Here is a 17,373-nt window from a genome sequence, read left to right as displayed (position 1 = left end):
GGAGCCTCACTTCTCGCGGTTGGGCGAGTCTCACCTTTTTTCAAAATTTTTTCTAACTGCAATTGAAGTGATTTTTGCGATTGTTTTTTTTTTCTCGTTTCCTCACACAGTCAATGCAGGGTCCTCCCGGATCTCCCATTAGCGTCTTAGATAGGTTTCTCAAAGTTTTTGGGTAAGTTCATTTTTATTGTTGATCCCCTGGAGTGGTGGTGCCAGCCATCAATAATCACCGCGATCGATTTTGATCTCGTGTCCCTTTTGTTTCGCGATGACATGTCCACTTCTGGTTTCAAGTGATGTCCCAGGTGAATGAGGACCATGTTTATCATAGATCCTTATGGATAGATGTGTCCTCTGCCTTGTGGCATCGCAGCAAGTGTGCCAAGATGACCCTGAAGGGATATAAGATCCGGCTTGATAAGAGGGAGTTGTGTTTGGGCTGGGGAAGAACAATCCATCTGTATCGAGGGCCCTTGGAGCTACATTGGCAGTGGGGCTGCCAGTTCCGTTGAGGTTGTTGGCTGAGAGGGATGCTGGAAACTGGCCATTGTCTAGCTCTTCCAGGTCAATGATGTCAGATTCGTCGTCCTTGAGCTTGGCACTTGGGAAGGACTGATCCAAGCATTGAGGGAAGCCAAAGAAGCATTGGTCCCCATCATGCACGGTGCCGGGCATGAGGATGCACCAGATTCTGCTATAATACCCCCAAAGTCACCCCATGGAGAGGAGAGCCAGACCTCCATTGATGCCAGGGATATGCCATGGTTCCAGGCCCAATGCATGCCACCAATCCTCTTGGTTTCAAAGATGATATGGTTACAACCTCTAGGTACCAGCCTGTCCTGGCATCTGTGATTTTTGAGAAGGAATTGGAGAGGCGTTTGCAGCTGGCCATGGAAAGGGCAATGTGAGGCCTCTGCATCAGAACACCGGCACCTTTGCTCCTCAAGCCACTGCTTGAATTCCTGTAGGCATTTATTGCTGCATTACTGACCCAATCCCCGCCAATGGTTCCTGGGGCTGCATTGATTCCCTGCGGGGCACCGGCGCCACTACCAGCTGATCTGGTTGTCTTCCCCGGTTCCTCAGAGGAGGAAGCCCCCCACCCCAATACTGGAGGCAGCTCTGGGTCATGGGCCAAAAGAGCTAGTCAAACAAATGTTTACACCACTGGCTGGGGGCCGAGCGCCTAGAGGCCCCATCACCAGTCATTGACAGCAGAGATAAGGGCACCTCTGTAGCTTCTGATGATGCTTCGAATGGTCTCCTCTCAGAAACATCTTCTAAAGACAACTGAAGTAAGTCCCTGCTGAAGGATATCCCCTACACAGGTTTTGTTCAGGTGATGGCAGAGGTCATCTCATTTCAGTTGATGACTGATTAGGATACCAGGCTCAAAATGCTAGATGTCCTCCACTATGTGGAGCCTCCCAAGGAGGTTGTGGCAGTCCAGGTTCATGACAGCCTTGTGAAGTTACTGATGAGGATGTGGGAATACCCCCTCACAGTGCCTCTCATGAACAGAAGGCAGATGTGATTTATCGCGTCCAATAGGCTCTTGGATTCGACAGCTGCCCCACCAAACTGTGGTCCTCAAATCCGCTCTCAAGAAGGTCAAATGTTCTCAGACCCATTCTTTGGTGCCCCTGGGGAAGGATCAGAGAGTGACAAATGCTCTTAGGAGGAAGGTGTTTCAGGGCGATATGCTTATTTACCTGCATAGCAGCCTATCAGCTCTACATGAGCCAGTACATTCTTGACATCTTGAAACAGGTGCCAGGAGGTTGCCGACAACTGCTTCAGCAGCAGCAGCAAGAAGCCCTCCAGTCCTTGGTGCATAACCATCTGGAGTGCGGAAAACATGGGGCCCGTTCAACCTACGATGTTTTCGAAATGGCATTGAGGGTCTCTGCAGTGTGAATTAACACCTGCAGGCTCGCATAGTTCTGGGCCTTGGATCTGACCGGAGGTGCAGGAGCGACTCGCTGACGTACCTTGTACAGGAGAGAATCTCTTCAGTGATAAATTGAAGGACATGGTGGCCTAGATCCAGGACCACCATACAACCCTATAGCAGCTCTCCACTGGCACTCAGGACCTGCCTTCCTCAGCCAGGAGACTGTCACGGTTTGGGCCCAGGAAGTCTTCCTTCCACCCAAAGAAGTACTACCCTCTGCCACCTCACTCCTGTCAGCTACAACAAGGCCCTTGTGGCCATCCCAGGCAACAGAGGGATCTGAAACCTCAGCCAACTCCTTAGTCAAATCCTGGGACAGGTTTTGACTGGATTGCAGGGCTCATAGCCAAGACACCCATACCCAGAGAATTGGACCTGTTGGCAGGGGGAAGACTTCATTTCTTTGTGAACCGGTAGCCCAGTGTAACCTCAGACCAATGGGTTCTTTTCATCGTTCATGAGGGGTACAAATGGAACCTATTTGGATACCCAACTAAATTCCCCCCTGAGCCCATTCTGGGGCCTGATAGTGCATCAAGAGGTACTAGCGGCGGAGTTCTCTTCCCACTTAATGGCCAGAGCTGTCAAACCTGTTCCACCAGAGCAAAGACGGTGGAGATATTACTCTTGGTACTTCCTGATACCAAAGAAAACAGGGGGATTCCATCCCATCCTGGACTTAAGGGCCATGAACAAATTCATTAAAAGAGAAAAGTTCAGGATGGTCTTTCTGGGCATCCTGAACCCCTTCTTGCAAAACAGGGACTGGCTACGCTCCCTGGATCTAAAAGAGGATTATATTCACATCAAGATCTTCCCAGGTCACTGAAAGTATTCAGATTTGTGATGGGAAAACAGCACTTCCAGTATCACATTCTGCTGTTTGGGCTTGCATCAGCCCTACGTATCTTTACGAAATGTCTAGCTATAGTGGCAAAGCACCTTTGCAAACTGGGAGTTCATGTTTTCCGGGATCTTGACAATTGGCTGGTCAAGAGCATCTCTCGGGCAGGGGCCGATAAGGCCATGCACTTGATCATCCAGATGCTGGAGACACTAGGATTTGTTGTCAACTACCCCAAGTCCAATCTCAGCCTGTCACCACATTCGGACTTTATTGAAGCCCTGCTATTCATGGCTAAGGCTAAGCCCTTCCTGCCCTTGCAACAGGACATCAACCTGATGACCATTGCGGTGGGGATTCAACAAAGCCAGCAGATGTCAGCGTGGTACATGTTGTGGCTGTTGGGCCATATGGCTGCAACAGTACATGTCACTTCCTTGGCACGTTTGCACATGCGAAAGGCCCAATGGTCCTTGAAGTCATAGTGGTGACAAGCCACTCGATCTCCCTGATTGCATCCAAGTCACGCCGTCTCTCCGGGACTTTGTCCTGGTGGCAGGAAATTTTGAATATGGAAAGGGGGGATGTTCTTTCAAAATCCTCCCATCCAAATTGGCCTAACAATGGATGCATCCACCCTGGGCTGGGGAGCTCATGGAGATGGACTCAGCATCTAGGGTCTATGGTCTGCTCAGGAACATCTCTATCAAATCAATTTCCTGGAGCTCCGGGTGATCAGATATTCCCTGTGGGCTTTTGGAGATCATCTGTCCAACAAAATTATTCTGATGTAGACAGAAGCCCATAGACAGCCATCCAATTTTTTGTTTCTTTTGATAGGAATTAGTTGGATTTTGTCATTGCCAAGCAGATACTTCTAATTGGCTAGCAAATTGCATCTCCTTCTGTTATGCTCAGGCGGGACTGAATCTTGGGAGTCGTGCCATAATGAATGAAACAAATACTAAGCATAAAACACAAAATCATAAGTAGACAATAATAATAGTAATAAAAACCTAAAAGAGAAAACATTTAGCAGCATGAAGCCCTAGTCCCTTACAGCAGTTGTTCTCAACCTTTTTTTGGCCGGGACACACCTGACAGATGGTTCTGACATGTGTGACACACTGAATATATGACCCTCATGGGGCTAAATGTAAACATGCACTCTGCATCCACATGAATCCCTTCAATCCCCAGCAAAGAGTGTAGAGCAGATTTAGGGCATTACCCTGTACAACTCGCCATACAAAAAAGATATTCTGGTTCTGATGACATCTCAGTAAAAGCAAAACAAACTCCCTTTACTACCAGGCACAATAACCTTCCTTATGAAAAGACAGTAATTTACCACTAATGCATATCCTATTGAGAAAACACAACAAATAAGATGGATACAAATGCCTACATGCTAGTAAAATACCTCACCTCTGTCACACACCCAGAACGGACCTTCACCAAGTACAGAAAAACCACAAATTATAAATATGGAGACAGAAACTGGAATGGAAATCCAAAAAAGCCACTCTGCATGCAGTGTGAACCTGGAGAAATGGAAAGAGAAATATAGCACCTAACAGACTCTCAGGATTTGCAATAATGCACACAAACCTGTATTATGGAACACACTCAAACAGTAACAACCGTACCTAAGAAATACAACTATTAAACCAGGCCCTAAACACTAATACATTTCCTATTGGGAAAACAGAATAAGCCAAGCTGCTGTAGAGCCCCACACAGAAATAATTGTAAAGCTTTACTAATAAATGTTACAAAACAGCTGCTGAACAGAATAATATCCAACAATTAAAAACTCATATAAATTATTAAAATGTCCAGATATCAATAAAATATTTCAAAACAGCAGACATCGCATAATACCCAATAATTAAAATGGCAGTCAATCAAGAAAAATAAATTAAAAAAGCCACCTTTACTTGCCCTCTCCAGCAACTCTCCTACTGCTTTCCCTTCTAGGCCAATAGCACTCACCAGAAGCAGCAAGGGCTGCTAAAGCTCTGTCCTCACAGTCCTCTTCCTTAGCGCCCACAACCAGTCACTCACACATACACCCCCAATTAGGCTCCACGACCAGTCTCTGTCTCTTTCACACCAGTCATCTTCCTGACCAGTCTCTCTCACACAGAAACACATCACCTCCCTACCAGTGTCTCTCTCAATCACACTCATGCTCTCTTATGTACAAGCTCTCAATCACACACAAATGCTCTCTCACCCATTCAGACCGGCTCTCACCCAGGCACCGATTCACACCCACAAGCTCTCACCCAGGCTTCCATTCACACCCACACACACATGTTCTCACCCATTCACATACACACAAGCTCTCACCAAAAACATCTTCTTCCTTCACTGCAGGGATGGGCTCCAGTTCCGCTGCGGCTTTACTCTGGCGGGCCTTCTTTTTTCGCCGCCACAGGGATGAGCTCCCGTGGCGGCCTTGCTTCATTGGGGTTCGACACTGCCATTCCTCCCACCTCCACCCCCGGGCTATGCAATGCCTGCCTCACCGGCCAATAAAAGGCTTCCTCCCTTCTTCCTACTCCCACTGGCAGGTAGGAGGGAGGAGACTTTCGATTGGCCTGCGCAGAGGCAGGCAGAATGAAGGAGGCTTCCGATTGGCCCGCGGGGGCTGGAAAAAGCGAGAAGGAAAGTACAACGGGCAGTGGGACACCAGGAGATATGACACACCGGTTGAGAAGCGCTGCCTTACAGTATCAAAACCAAAACAGTCTCACTCAAGAATATAACTATTAACCAAAAGCACAACCAAAAAACCATGCCTTACAGGGTTTGCGAAATGTCAGGCAATCATTCATAGCCAGCAATTCATTAGGAAGCAAATTCCAAAGTGAGGGAGCAATATAAGAGAAGGCTTTCTTCCTGGTTTGTTAGCCTCACTTTTTTAACTGCAGAAGGTTGTCACATTTTCTGAGATGAGCGAAGTAACCTATTCAGCAAGTAATGAACCAGGTGGTCTGATATATAATGAGGACTTGGATTATGAATGTATTTAGGAGAGAGGACATTTTTAAACTGGAATAGGTAGCCAGAGAAGGTAATGTAATAAAGGGCAGATTTGATCATTGTTTCAGGTTAGAGTACCTGGGCTGCTGTACTTTGCACTCTTTGTAGCTTATGAAAAGCAGAATCTAAGCGTTGCAATAAGCCACATTCTATGACAAATACATGAACTAGTCCTCAACTGATCACTGAAAAGATAGAGCTTTATGTTTACAGTTATTACGAAGTTGATAAAAGCAGGACTTGAGTTTGAAAGGTGTGTTCTGAGTCTAAGATAACTCTCAAAAGACGAACTTCATCCTTCAACTGTAAACTAGCCTCTTTTAATAGGTGAGGGCAAGAAGGTTTCATAACCAACAATATCTTGGTTTTCTGAGGATTAACTTTTAATTTATTTAATCTCAACCATTCAATAAATTGAAGCCCATTTTGTAATTTAATTGCCTGTATATATCATGGGTTTAATTTACAATAAAGCTGTAGGTTGTGAGATTAAGAGAAATTTCAGATCAGCATTCCATATTAATTTCCCCAGGGGCTGAATATAAATATTAAACAAAATAGGTGATAATACCATCTTCTGGAGCACACCAAATTTCAATTGTCATGGGGAAGAGACTGAGTTCCTCACTCTTTCCTGTAGTATACAGTTTGAAAAGTATGAAGAAAAACAGGATAACATAGGGCCTTTGATACTGAAAGCCAGCAAATGATCCAACAAGATGATATTCCCCAGTATCAAAGGTCACTGACAAGTCTAGAACTACCACCAGTCAATCCCCTGTCCATATTTCTATGTAAATCTTAGTTTTTTAAAAGAGGTTTGAGTGCTAAATAACTCCCTAAAACCAGATGGAGGTCATTAAAAAAATTGTCCTCATCCAAAATAGCAAATAATTGAAGTGACCACTTACTCTGTTGTCATACTCAAAAATGATAAATTGGAAAAAGTACAATAATGATCTATTAGCCGAATATCCAAATCTTTTTTTTCCCCCAAAAGGGGTAAATCACTGTTTCAGATTATAAGACGAAATATCCGTCTGAAATAGAGAGTAGTCTCCTGCTCTTTGATTAGTTCAGGGGGACAGGGATCAAGTTCATTATAGACTTTATTAAAGAAGTCCAGAAAATTTTTAATTGACACCAACTCAAATGTGCCTCTGAAGAATTCAAAGAAGGATTCAGAAACTACCTCCAGGTAGGACATGTACTTTCTTACAGGGCCAACCCTGGTGATATCACTACTCTTCAAAGTGGAGTTGGTCATGAGAATGACTAAAGTGCTCAACATTCCTAATGTGTCTATGTCAAAGACCTGGCTTCAAGTATTTTGGCTTCTTTTGTTGCATCAAATGATCATCCTCTTGATGCATCCCCTTTGGTGCCAAGAATATTGGCACCAACACAGTCCAGCACCCTAAGCCTGTTTCTGTAACATCCACTTTGGATTGGGAGCAGGAAGCCTTTCTTATCCTGCAACTCGGCTCATTCTAAAGCCCCAAAGAATTGAGTTTTTAGACTTCCAAGGCCCTTGGCTCCAGGGCTAATATGGTCCCAGACAACCTTTCAGCCAATAATTTCTGAGTCTGAGTCTTGGAGCTCTAGATACCTGTCAGAGGAGAACTGTTCCAAAGAGGAATGCTCCACTATCCCCCCTTCAGGGCTCTCTGCTACAAGCCAGGTATTGATCTCTAACACAAGGACCTTTCTTTTTCCCTTTATTGTATCCAAAGGATGGCTAAGATGGTCTCTTTTGATTGCAGATTGAAGATATTCTTATCTTTTACCTCTTACCTCCTCAAATACCTGGATGCCTCTAAAGAGATTTTAGATGCTGTACTTCCTTTAGTAAGAAGACAGTCTCAAAAGTGATGTGTCCAGGCAGCTGAAGAATTTGATAAGTCCCAGTTAATGTACCAGAGTGTGGTGATTAAATCTGTCCTGAAAAGTTTGGATCCCATGCCTTGATATACTCCCTGGAAAATGCTTCTCAAACCCTGGACCCTTTTGGGAAAAGCATTTTCAGAATATTATGCTCAGTCCTGCATAACTTTGTTTCAAATTTACATGATGATGTACTTACATACTACAAAATTATGCAGTGCAATTGATTGGCATGTTTGAATATGTCTCCCTGATGAAGCCATAGCGGTGAAACACTGGTTTGTGTTGGACTCCTATACAACTTCATGCAAACAAAGAGTTCCACATATCGTTTTATACAAGCAATCTTTTTTGACCTTGAAGTTGCTGTGATCCTTTCACATCTAAAGTATCTTTAAACAAAACAAGGAACTTTGATATCAACATAGTGTGCAGTATATATTTTTCACTATTGGTAGACATCTGTCACACACAAAAATCTGGAGGTTTTCTACCAAGACATGAGACTTTGAAGTCTCAGCATCTGATGTCTGAAGTCTTTTCCTGTGAATCATGACACTTTTTCAGTCAGTATAAAGTTTCAGTGAAATTCAAACTATTCACATTGGGGTAGATTTTCAAAAACCGCGAATAGGCGTACTTTTGTTGGCGCTCCAGGCGCAAACAAAAGTACGCTGGATTTCAGTAGATACGCGCGTAGCCGCTGAAATCCGGGATCGGCGCGCGCAAGGCTATCGATTTCGTATAGCCGGCGCGCGCCAAGCCGCGCAGCCTACCCCCATTCCCTCCGAGGCAGCTCCGAAATCGGAGCGGCCTCGGAGGGAACTTTCTTTTGCCCTCCCCTCACCTTCCCCTCCCTTCCCCTACCTAACCCACCCGCCCGGCCCTGTCTAAACCCCCCCCTTACCTTTGTTGGGGGATTTACGCCTCCCGGAGGGAGACGTAAATCCCCGCGCGCCAGCGGGCCGCTAGCGCACCGGGACGCGATCTGGGGGCGGGTCCGGAGGGCGTGGCCATGCCCCCGGGCCGTAGCCACGCCCCCGGGCCCGCCCCCGGAACACTCCCGACACGCCCCGAAAACGCCGCGCGGTTCGGGCCCGCCCCCGACACGCCCCCTCCGAAAACCCCGGGACTTACGCGAGTCCCGGGGCTCTGCGCGCGCCGGTAGGCCTATGTAAAATAGGCTTACCGGCGAGCAGGGCTCTTAAAATCCGCCCCATAGGAAATGGGAAAGTTTCAAGAAAGTTTAACACTAGTTTTAAGATGTATTGGTGTCATATTTTGGTTTCTCTTATATGTAATGTCAGAAAGGTAGTGTTAGGAATATTGATGACTTTCAGATGTGATACTTCTAATACTTGTATGTGTAATGGAATATGAATTGCATACGGAAAGAATTTACTTTGAATTGTTCATTTTCATTGAACAGTCTGTCTTATTACAAATCTTCTATTGTCAAATGTGTCATCAGTCCATTAGTGTGAGACCAGGTCTAAAAATATGGTTGTTAAATACTGAGGCTTGTTAAAATAGTGATGGTAAACTAGCCTTCCTTTGTTTTTGCATGAGGTGTCTGTTAAGAGTGGTTCAGGTCTATGCTGTTAAATACAGAGGACATTAATTGTAACAGTATATCCTTGAATACAGGAAATATTTTAAACTTTGTTCTGCGGATACCAAGTCCATCATTAGAACAGATGCATTTTTATCATTTTCATCTATGAGATGTGGGAAAAACTATTCCTGCAGACCAGTGTTTTATATTAGTGGATACTAGGATGGACTCGAATGAGAGAGGAAAGCAAAAATTGTAGTGTTGAGTGTCATTAAACTCTGCCAGGGCTCATTGTAGAAACCTCTGTGTGTGTGTGTACACTCTGGTCATGTTGTCTGATTCAGCAGTTCGTTTTTATGAACATCTCGGAAAGGGTTGTGTTCTGACCTTTGTGTCTGCATGCATCTTCTGCTTTTTTTTTTTTTTTCCTGTGCATCAGAGAGAGGATGACATTGGGGTTCCAGTGAGCATGCCCATGGAACCTCTTTCCATTGATGCCAGGGAGGGCTTTGGCTGATATGACAGTGTTGTCAGCCACCTGTCGAACAGCAACACAGGCTTTTTAAAACAACCAAAAAAAGTGGATCAAGATCATAGATGCTTTGATTCAGCAGTAGTCAAGTATGTCACCAAGCAAATGAAGCATTGGTCTATTAAATAAAGCAGGTTAGTGATGTTTTTTATACAGAAGCAATGAACTTTTTCTTGGAATGAATCTTGAACTGGTTGGTTGTTTTTTTTGGCACTTAATCAGCTGATGGTGAGAGAATTGGAATCTATTGACTTATTGGTTCTTGCTTTGAAGGCATTATGTATTTAGATGCGTTGTCTCCTTTTGCTTGTTGATTAACTGATTCCTCCCATGGACATCATAGAGTTTGGAAGCCAGAGTTTTTGACGATTCATGGGTTTTGTAAGTTTGGTTTTTTTTTTGTTTTTTTTTTGCAGACTACAGTATTGAACTAGTGCAGAGGATGAGAAGAGGGCCTAAAAATAATTTATAGGACCAGTGATCCCCAAAAGAGTTTAATTAGAATGAGTATTAAGCACTTGCCAATGAGCTATGGGAACTGCAGTTCCAGACAAACCTATTGTTGTGGAACTGATGAAGCTGTAATTCCTTTTTAGACTACATTTGTGTTATCTGGCTGTCATCCCCTCATTATGAACATGTCTATTAATATATCTATGTGATTGTGGTGTCTGGCAGTTCCTTTGTCACTTCACAGCATATTCAGAAACTTAAGCTACCATAAGACCAAACCTATTATCGTCTTTCGATGAAACATTCCTTGAAAAATACCATTATACATTTATTTTCTGTATAGCAGTGAGCTATCTTTACTCGTCTTAAAGATTTCTTCCTGCAAGCTGCCAGGAACAAATCTTTTAGAAAATAATTTCCTATTTTGCTTCCATTTAACATCTGTTATTTGCGGTTGCTGTTTTCCCTTCCGCCCCTGTCACATGAAGCATGCTGGTTATCAAAGTGATTTTATCAGTATGGTATGCCGCGTAATTACGATCAAACCGTTATCTGAAATTCCTCGTGCAGTCTTTATTTCCAGTACTTAATACCTTTTATTCCTTGGCCTCATGCATGAATTATGTGGTGTATGTGAAGGGGCTTAATGTTTGTTTCCATTGCATTCTTTCTGAATGGATCCTTGCTGTATCTGGGGTTTCTTTTCTTTAAAGCCAAGTAGGAATGTTATTGTTGACCTTGACACCAGATAACTGGGCAGACATTATATAGCTATGTTTGAGTCCTCGCAAAATGTGATGCTAAAACCAACAGAGTCCTGGCGTGAGACCCTTCTGGACAGCAGAGTCATGGAGCTTTTCTTTACAGTAAGTCTCATTCTTAAGCATTAATAATGACTGCAGGTAACTAATATGTTGTGTAAGAACCCCGGAGATTCTTGGTGTAATACAGTGCAAGCTAGGTACGCTGCAAAAATATTTGTTTATGCTAGATCATTTCATGATTAAATAGCTTTGAATTGATGCGGGGCTGCAATTTTCCTAGTAGTGGAAAAAGGTGCAGGTCTTCAGGCAAAAGAATCTTAGGAACTCTTTCAAGTTTGTAGTCCAATGATACGCATGGCTTGTGATTGTAATTCCAATCCTATCCAAAGGTAACAGTTATTCTAAATGTTTTGAGAGGTTGAAACGATTGAAGGCACTCTTGTTTGTATTAAGTAAGCTTCACACCCCACAGTTGTAATGGATTCAGGTGTAGTGTATATGCCTTGACATAAAAAAACATTCAGCTGACCACTGACAAATTGAAACAGCTTTGGATTATTCAGCCAGGTTCAGCTGTAATCTGTACTCTGTCCAAAAGGTCTGCTGTTCAGAAAAGTCAGACAGCAAATGTAGAAATGTCCAATGTAGAAACCTTTTGCTTTTATTGTTAAAACTTAGACTTAAGCTAGAAAGCATTTATCTACTACTGATTTAATGTATATATTTTTGTTTCAGTAAATAAAACATAACGGAACTGTATTTTTTTACCATTTACATCAGCTCAACAGTAACAGATTCTTCTATGAACAATGTGCTTTATCCTATATATTTATAGGAAATTGAAATTTCTGCATTCATCAGACTATTCTCACTTTCCAGCACAGAGAAATAAAGTATTTGGTTGGCAGTCATTGTTAAAGTGACTAACACAAGTCTTATTTTGTCTATGGATTTTGCTTGATAGTGTTGATGTTTGTTTAAATTCAGTACATCAAAAATTAGGTTTCTTTTCTGGATTGAAAGTTGAAATCTTTCTTCCTTGAGCAGGTTTTCCTTTCTTTTTTTTGGTTTTTGAAAAGGTAAAAAACCCACTGAGACTGTTAGATGCACACAAACTCTGACCAGCTGTCTAGACCATCCAAACAGCTGCTACTGTCAGCTGTGAACCTTCTCTTGCAAATAACTTTAGGGTTTACAAGTTTAACCCTTCATAGTTTAATTTTGGTTACCAATTCCCCTGAGTTGTACCTAATTAAATATTTCAGCGGTGCCATAAGTGAGCTAGTGGAATTGTGCCATCACCGGTGGGGATGTTAAGAGGTTCAAGTTTTTCTAAGAAATCGTTCTTTCACACAGCAAAATTGTCAGAAGCTGCCATGATATGCTTGCATCGCACTGGCAAAAAGTGACACTGGGGAGTTGCATGTGGTAGACAATTTTCCAAATGCCGTTTGTCCATTGTGTTGCCTGATGACAAATAAAAAAAAAAAAAAAGAAGAGTATTATTTGTTTGTTTTGAGTAACTTTCATCTTGATGTCAGACAAACTATTGCTCTGTTTATCCTTCCAGTTGCCGGTTTCTAACACGGAATGTTACGTATTTGTAAGGTCTGTTTATATAGATTAGGACATTGTAATAAAATTGCCTTCCAAGAGGAATGAGACAAATCAAATTGCCGTACCAATTTCTGAGTTGTTTATATATATTTTCTGGGAGGAGCATGAGGGAGCTATGAAATTAGAATGGTGCGTTTTTTGTTTTTTTTTTACCATTGATGTTAAATGATTTTTACCAGTGTTATTACAGCAGCAAGTTATTACAGCAATTGGAAAGCAGTGTTGCATATAAAACTATGAAAAATATTTTAGCTATCTTAAAACATTTTGAAATAATTTATATTTAGTACTAGTATGGTACAAAATCTAAATTTGTAGGAATGAGCTGGTATTTGGATCATGACAATTATAATCCAAATGGTTAGCCCCCAAATGGGTATTTTCCATGGAGCGAGATTATTTTGATTGTGATCCACAGTTTGATTTCAGAGATCCAGTTGCAGTCCCGAAAGACCCCTGCTTACACCACACCTTGCAGGAAATACCTGAAAGGGGCTGTGCTTCTTTGGATCCCAATAGTCATGAACATGTTGGTGTCATATAAAATCAAATCTAAAGCACTTCTCCACATTACCAGAAATGATTGAAAGTACATTTATTAAAACCTAAAAATTGCTTGCTAGACTTGTATTTTTGAGGATTTGAAACCTGTGCTGATTAGCTGGAATGTAGTTCAGTAAATGTACAGCGCGTCAACATCAATTGGACTTTCATAGAAGAGGCGTCCTTTGAATTTTTATCTGAGCCCCCTGTACCTTTTGCATAGTTAAGTTGAAAGAGAACTAAATATACAAAAGTCCACCCTTCTTACCATTTAATAACATGAAAAGTAGTTTAAGGCAAGTGATTGAGATTTTAATATCTGAGTTTTAGATCACATTTGTCTGTCTTATTTTGTTTTATATTGTACTGTGTAATACTGCTTTGATTATGTATGTTCACTGAAATCTGCAATGAATTTGTGAGAATTGTGGAATATAAATAATGTTAAATAAATACTAGTTAAACATCATTTAAATTCTGCCTGTACATCTTTGTATACACGTTTGCCAGTAGTACTGAGATCTGAATGGGTCGTGCTCAAGAAGCAGCCATTAGTATGGATTTTCTCTTAATGCATTCATTTTAAATGTATTGAGTTGTTTAAAAAATGCCTTTCATGTCTGCATTTGTTATACCAAATAATGTACTGCACCATATATATTGTGGAGCAATGAAACAAAATTATAAGTAGCCACAGAGTAATATGAGGGTGTTGCCATGGATGATGTACATTTTGCTTCCTGTGTCTTGTGTGTTTACCTCCACTGAAGAAGCATCCATACTCTTGATTGAACTTATCAACTAACTTTAGCAAGATGCTGTCGCCTAGACATAGTTAGCATAATAGAAATGACTGTCATTATTGCTGTTTTTAGAAGGAACAGTGTGTCTGACTAGCTGGCATCTGTCTCGCTACTTTGAGACGCAGCATACAGTAGATAGTCCAGTAATCAAAATGTAAGTAGCACTTAGTTAAATGTTAGTTTTCATAAATACTATGAATCAGGAAACAAGTGAAGTGAGGGACCATGTTAAGAGGATGCCCTTGGTTTAAGAAGTTAGAGATGCTCTTTTGTTTGGCAGTTATTTGAACAAAGTAAGCTTTTTTTCCCCCCTCGTCCTTCTGAAATGACAGCTCTGCTTTACGGTACATTTACAATGCTTTTTTTCCTCGATATTGGTGATTGTTGCTTTCTAACAGGTACATCGCAAAATCCGAGAAGATTCTGATATGGCCCAGGACTCGTTACAGTGCTTAGCACAGCTTGCCTCGCTTCATGGATTGATCTTCCCAGATGAAAGGTCACAAGTTGATTACTTGGCACACTTCATCGAGGGCTTACTGAACACCATTAATGGGTATGTAAGCATGACCTTTGAATTTGAAGGATGACTCGAAACGGAAATCTTTTGTGTGTGTGTGGCTGGGGGGGGGGGGGTCAGTATTTTTTTTTCTTTGTTTAGCTATTTAGTTTGATATTTGTACGCTGGTATCTTTTAGCTTTGCTTCTCTGTGATCCTTTTAACCTTGTTTCTCTTGGTCTACTATCTACATTTGCGCTTCCAGCGCTGTCTTCTGCTTTTAGCCACACGGTGTATGAATTTGTACAAATATTCTTTCTGTACTCTCCCTTTTAAAGCTTTTGGAGAAAAACACCAGAAGTACAGTAATAGTATAACTGCATTGAAGATGTGGAATATAAAGCTGTCTTTGAAATGCTGAAAGCAGCCATGTGTTTCCATAGTTCCACATTTGTAATAGGCTCAGGAATGAGCAGTTAGAAAAAAAAATAGTCTTATGCTTGTGTTTACCATTTTTCTGCCAATTTCTTCAAAAAGAAAAAACCATATTGCTTTTGTTTATTTAGAATAGAAATCGAGGACTCGGAAGCAGTAGGAATCTCCAATATAATCAGTAACCTGATAACTGTCTTCCCCCGCAATATTTTAACTGCCATTCCGAATGAACTTTTCTCTTCATTTGTTAACTGCCTCACACACCTTACCTGCTCGTTTGGGAGAAGTGCTGCCTTGGAGGAAGTGGTGAGTTTTCCAGACTATAACTGCACTTTATCCTTTTGTGCTTCCTCAGCAGTGCCCACGGAATGTTCTACTGCATTCTGGAGAAAGCCCCTCTCTATACCAGAAGGCTTGTGAGGGGCTTTTTATGCTTCATTTTGACTTTGCTCATCTGAACTTTGTTCTCAGTCGGGTGCATTATTTATAGCAGCTGGGTTTTCCGTTTGTTGTTTTTAGAATTTCTGCCTGTAATTTACAGGTTTATTTATAAAGGAAGGAAAAGATTGTGAATTAAGTATCTTGAATATTAAACTGTCAAGTCCATATTCAGACGTATTTATCCGGCTAGCTCAGAAGTTAGCCGGCTAAATGAGTAGTTGGGTACTTGGTCAGCTAAATTCTAGCTGGATAACTTAATAGCTGGCTAAAATTTGGCTGGATAAGTTAGGGGTGTTTCGGGGGAGGTGTTAAGTTAAGCAGCTAAGTTAACCGCCTAACTCTGATATTCAGAATTGGCTGGATAACTTATCTGGCTAGGTCTGGTTGTGCCATCGAGCTGTCCTAAAGTTAGCTAGATAAAGATAGCTGGCTAACTTTAAAATAGCTAGCTATATTTAATAGTGTGGCTGCACTACTGAATATGCTTCTAAAATTATCCAGATATGAATGTATATACATACGTACACATATAATGTGTATAGATTTGTAGAGCAGTAGATAAAAACTACTAAAACAAGTAAGTTATCCAGGATATTCAGCAGGATAATCATCTGGCTGAGTATCCCCGAATAAAGTTATCTGACTAACTTTAGACTTAATGGACTTTCTTTGAATATCATTGCTTAGGTGTAAATTATCTGAGTCTGTGTAACCGGAATATTGCCGTTTGAACAATGAAAGCTTTAAAGAATATATATAAATAAATCAATCTGACGACCAGGCCTTTCTGCCCGATCCTTATCTCAGTGGAAGCAAGTCTGGCCCTGATGTGTGCACTCCTAGAGCCTCCCTTAATAAGCCACCAGCACTGCTGTCAGAGCAACACTGGATGTGCTGGGAGCCGGTTGTGAGCACCAAGGTTATGGCCATGGTTAAAGGGCTCTGGGGAGTTCTGGGAAAGGCAGTGCGCCCTCCTGCTTTGGACCTGCAATGCCATCATTTATAGACTTTTGGGAGGGGAGGGAAGCCTTTTGGGCTTTTAGGTCTGCAATGTTAAAGTTGTATTTTGGGGGTCCAGAGGGGGAGAGATTGGGTCAAGAGGCCTGCTTGTTGGGGGGGTGTTTTTTGTTTGTTTTTTTTTTTAATGTAAAGCTAGCACTACTTAAATGGGGATATTCTTTGAATATCGCTGCTCAAGTTAAAGTTAGCCGGGAACACGTTCCCGGCTAACTTTAACCCTCCTCCAGCACATATCTGGAAATGGCTAACGCCGAATACTGAAATCAGCTCCAGCCCCCACTATATGTTTATTTGGGGAGGAAACAGAGGGCGGGCTCCATACACTGTATGCCAGCACATCATGTAACTTTCTTGAGCAATAATGACTTCTTATCCCAAACACTGACATCTAGGACCCTCCCCCTCGGGTGGACTTTAATGTCGTCTTCCTACCCATAGAGACATTGTAAAGTTGATTCTTACTATAGTTTCCCTTCATTTGATAATGCGATCTTTCTCTCAAAATTATTTTATTTGCAATGCAATTTTTAAAAAAAATACAAATGTCATATGGACAGTGACTTGGTTCTTAGCACCTCCTTAATTCCATAGAGTTCATTCTTGATGTTTATTTTTATTTTGTCGTTTGGAAATCAAACCTTGTCGGTCCGTGTGTGCAAGGAGAGAGGATGCAATGTTCTGTTAGCATTTATTAATGGGAAAGGAGGGGAGAAACCCATGTAATATATGCACTGGAATACTTCAACAGCAGTGACAGATAACACAAATAGGAGTAGTAACTTGCTGTCTAGCCTCTGTTCTAGTCCCAAAGCATTTCTTATGCCAACACTGCAAACTTTGCCCCTCTCCCACGCCTCTTTAAAGCACTCCCCAAAAGTTTGAAAACTAAAAGTCTAATGCTTCTCCCCTCCCCCAGCCGCCAGAAATGAGCTAGCTCCATACCAGGCTTGGTTGAGCTAGGTCCAGCTGTTCAAA

General features: G+C 42.0%; 1 protein-coding gene across 6 annotated transcripts in view; it reads left to right on the top strand.

Annotated features, from left to right (window-relative positions):
* The window catches only part of XPO4 (exportin 4), a 340,414-nt gene that overhangs the window by 145,891 nt on the left and 177,150 nt on the right, over window positions 1-17,373 (top strand). For 5 of the 6 annotated variants that reach the window (XM_029602521.1, XM_029602524.1, XM_029602522.1 and 2 more), the window contains exons 7-9: window positions 11,030-11,142; window positions 14,402-14,559; window positions 15,069-15,243. In XM_029602521.1, coding sequence (XP_029458381.1) covers window positions 11,030-11,142; window positions 14,402-14,559; window positions 15,069-15,243 — 446 coding nt within the window. The remainder of the gene's footprint in view (window positions 1-11,029; window positions 11,143-14,401; window positions 14,560-15,068; window positions 15,244-17,373) is intronic. The other variant, XM_029602525.1, reaches the window with a different exon arrangement.

This window comes from Rhinatrema bivittatum, chromosome 5 (assembly GCF_901001135.1).
Source record: "Rhinatrema bivittatum chromosome 5, aRhiBiv1.1, whole genome shotgun sequence".
Taxonomy (NCBI): domain Eukaryota; kingdom Metazoa; phylum Chordata; class Amphibia; order Gymnophiona; family Rhinatrematidae; genus Rhinatrema; species Rhinatrema bivittatum.
This window is presented reverse-complemented; position numbering and strand designations above follow the sequence as displayed.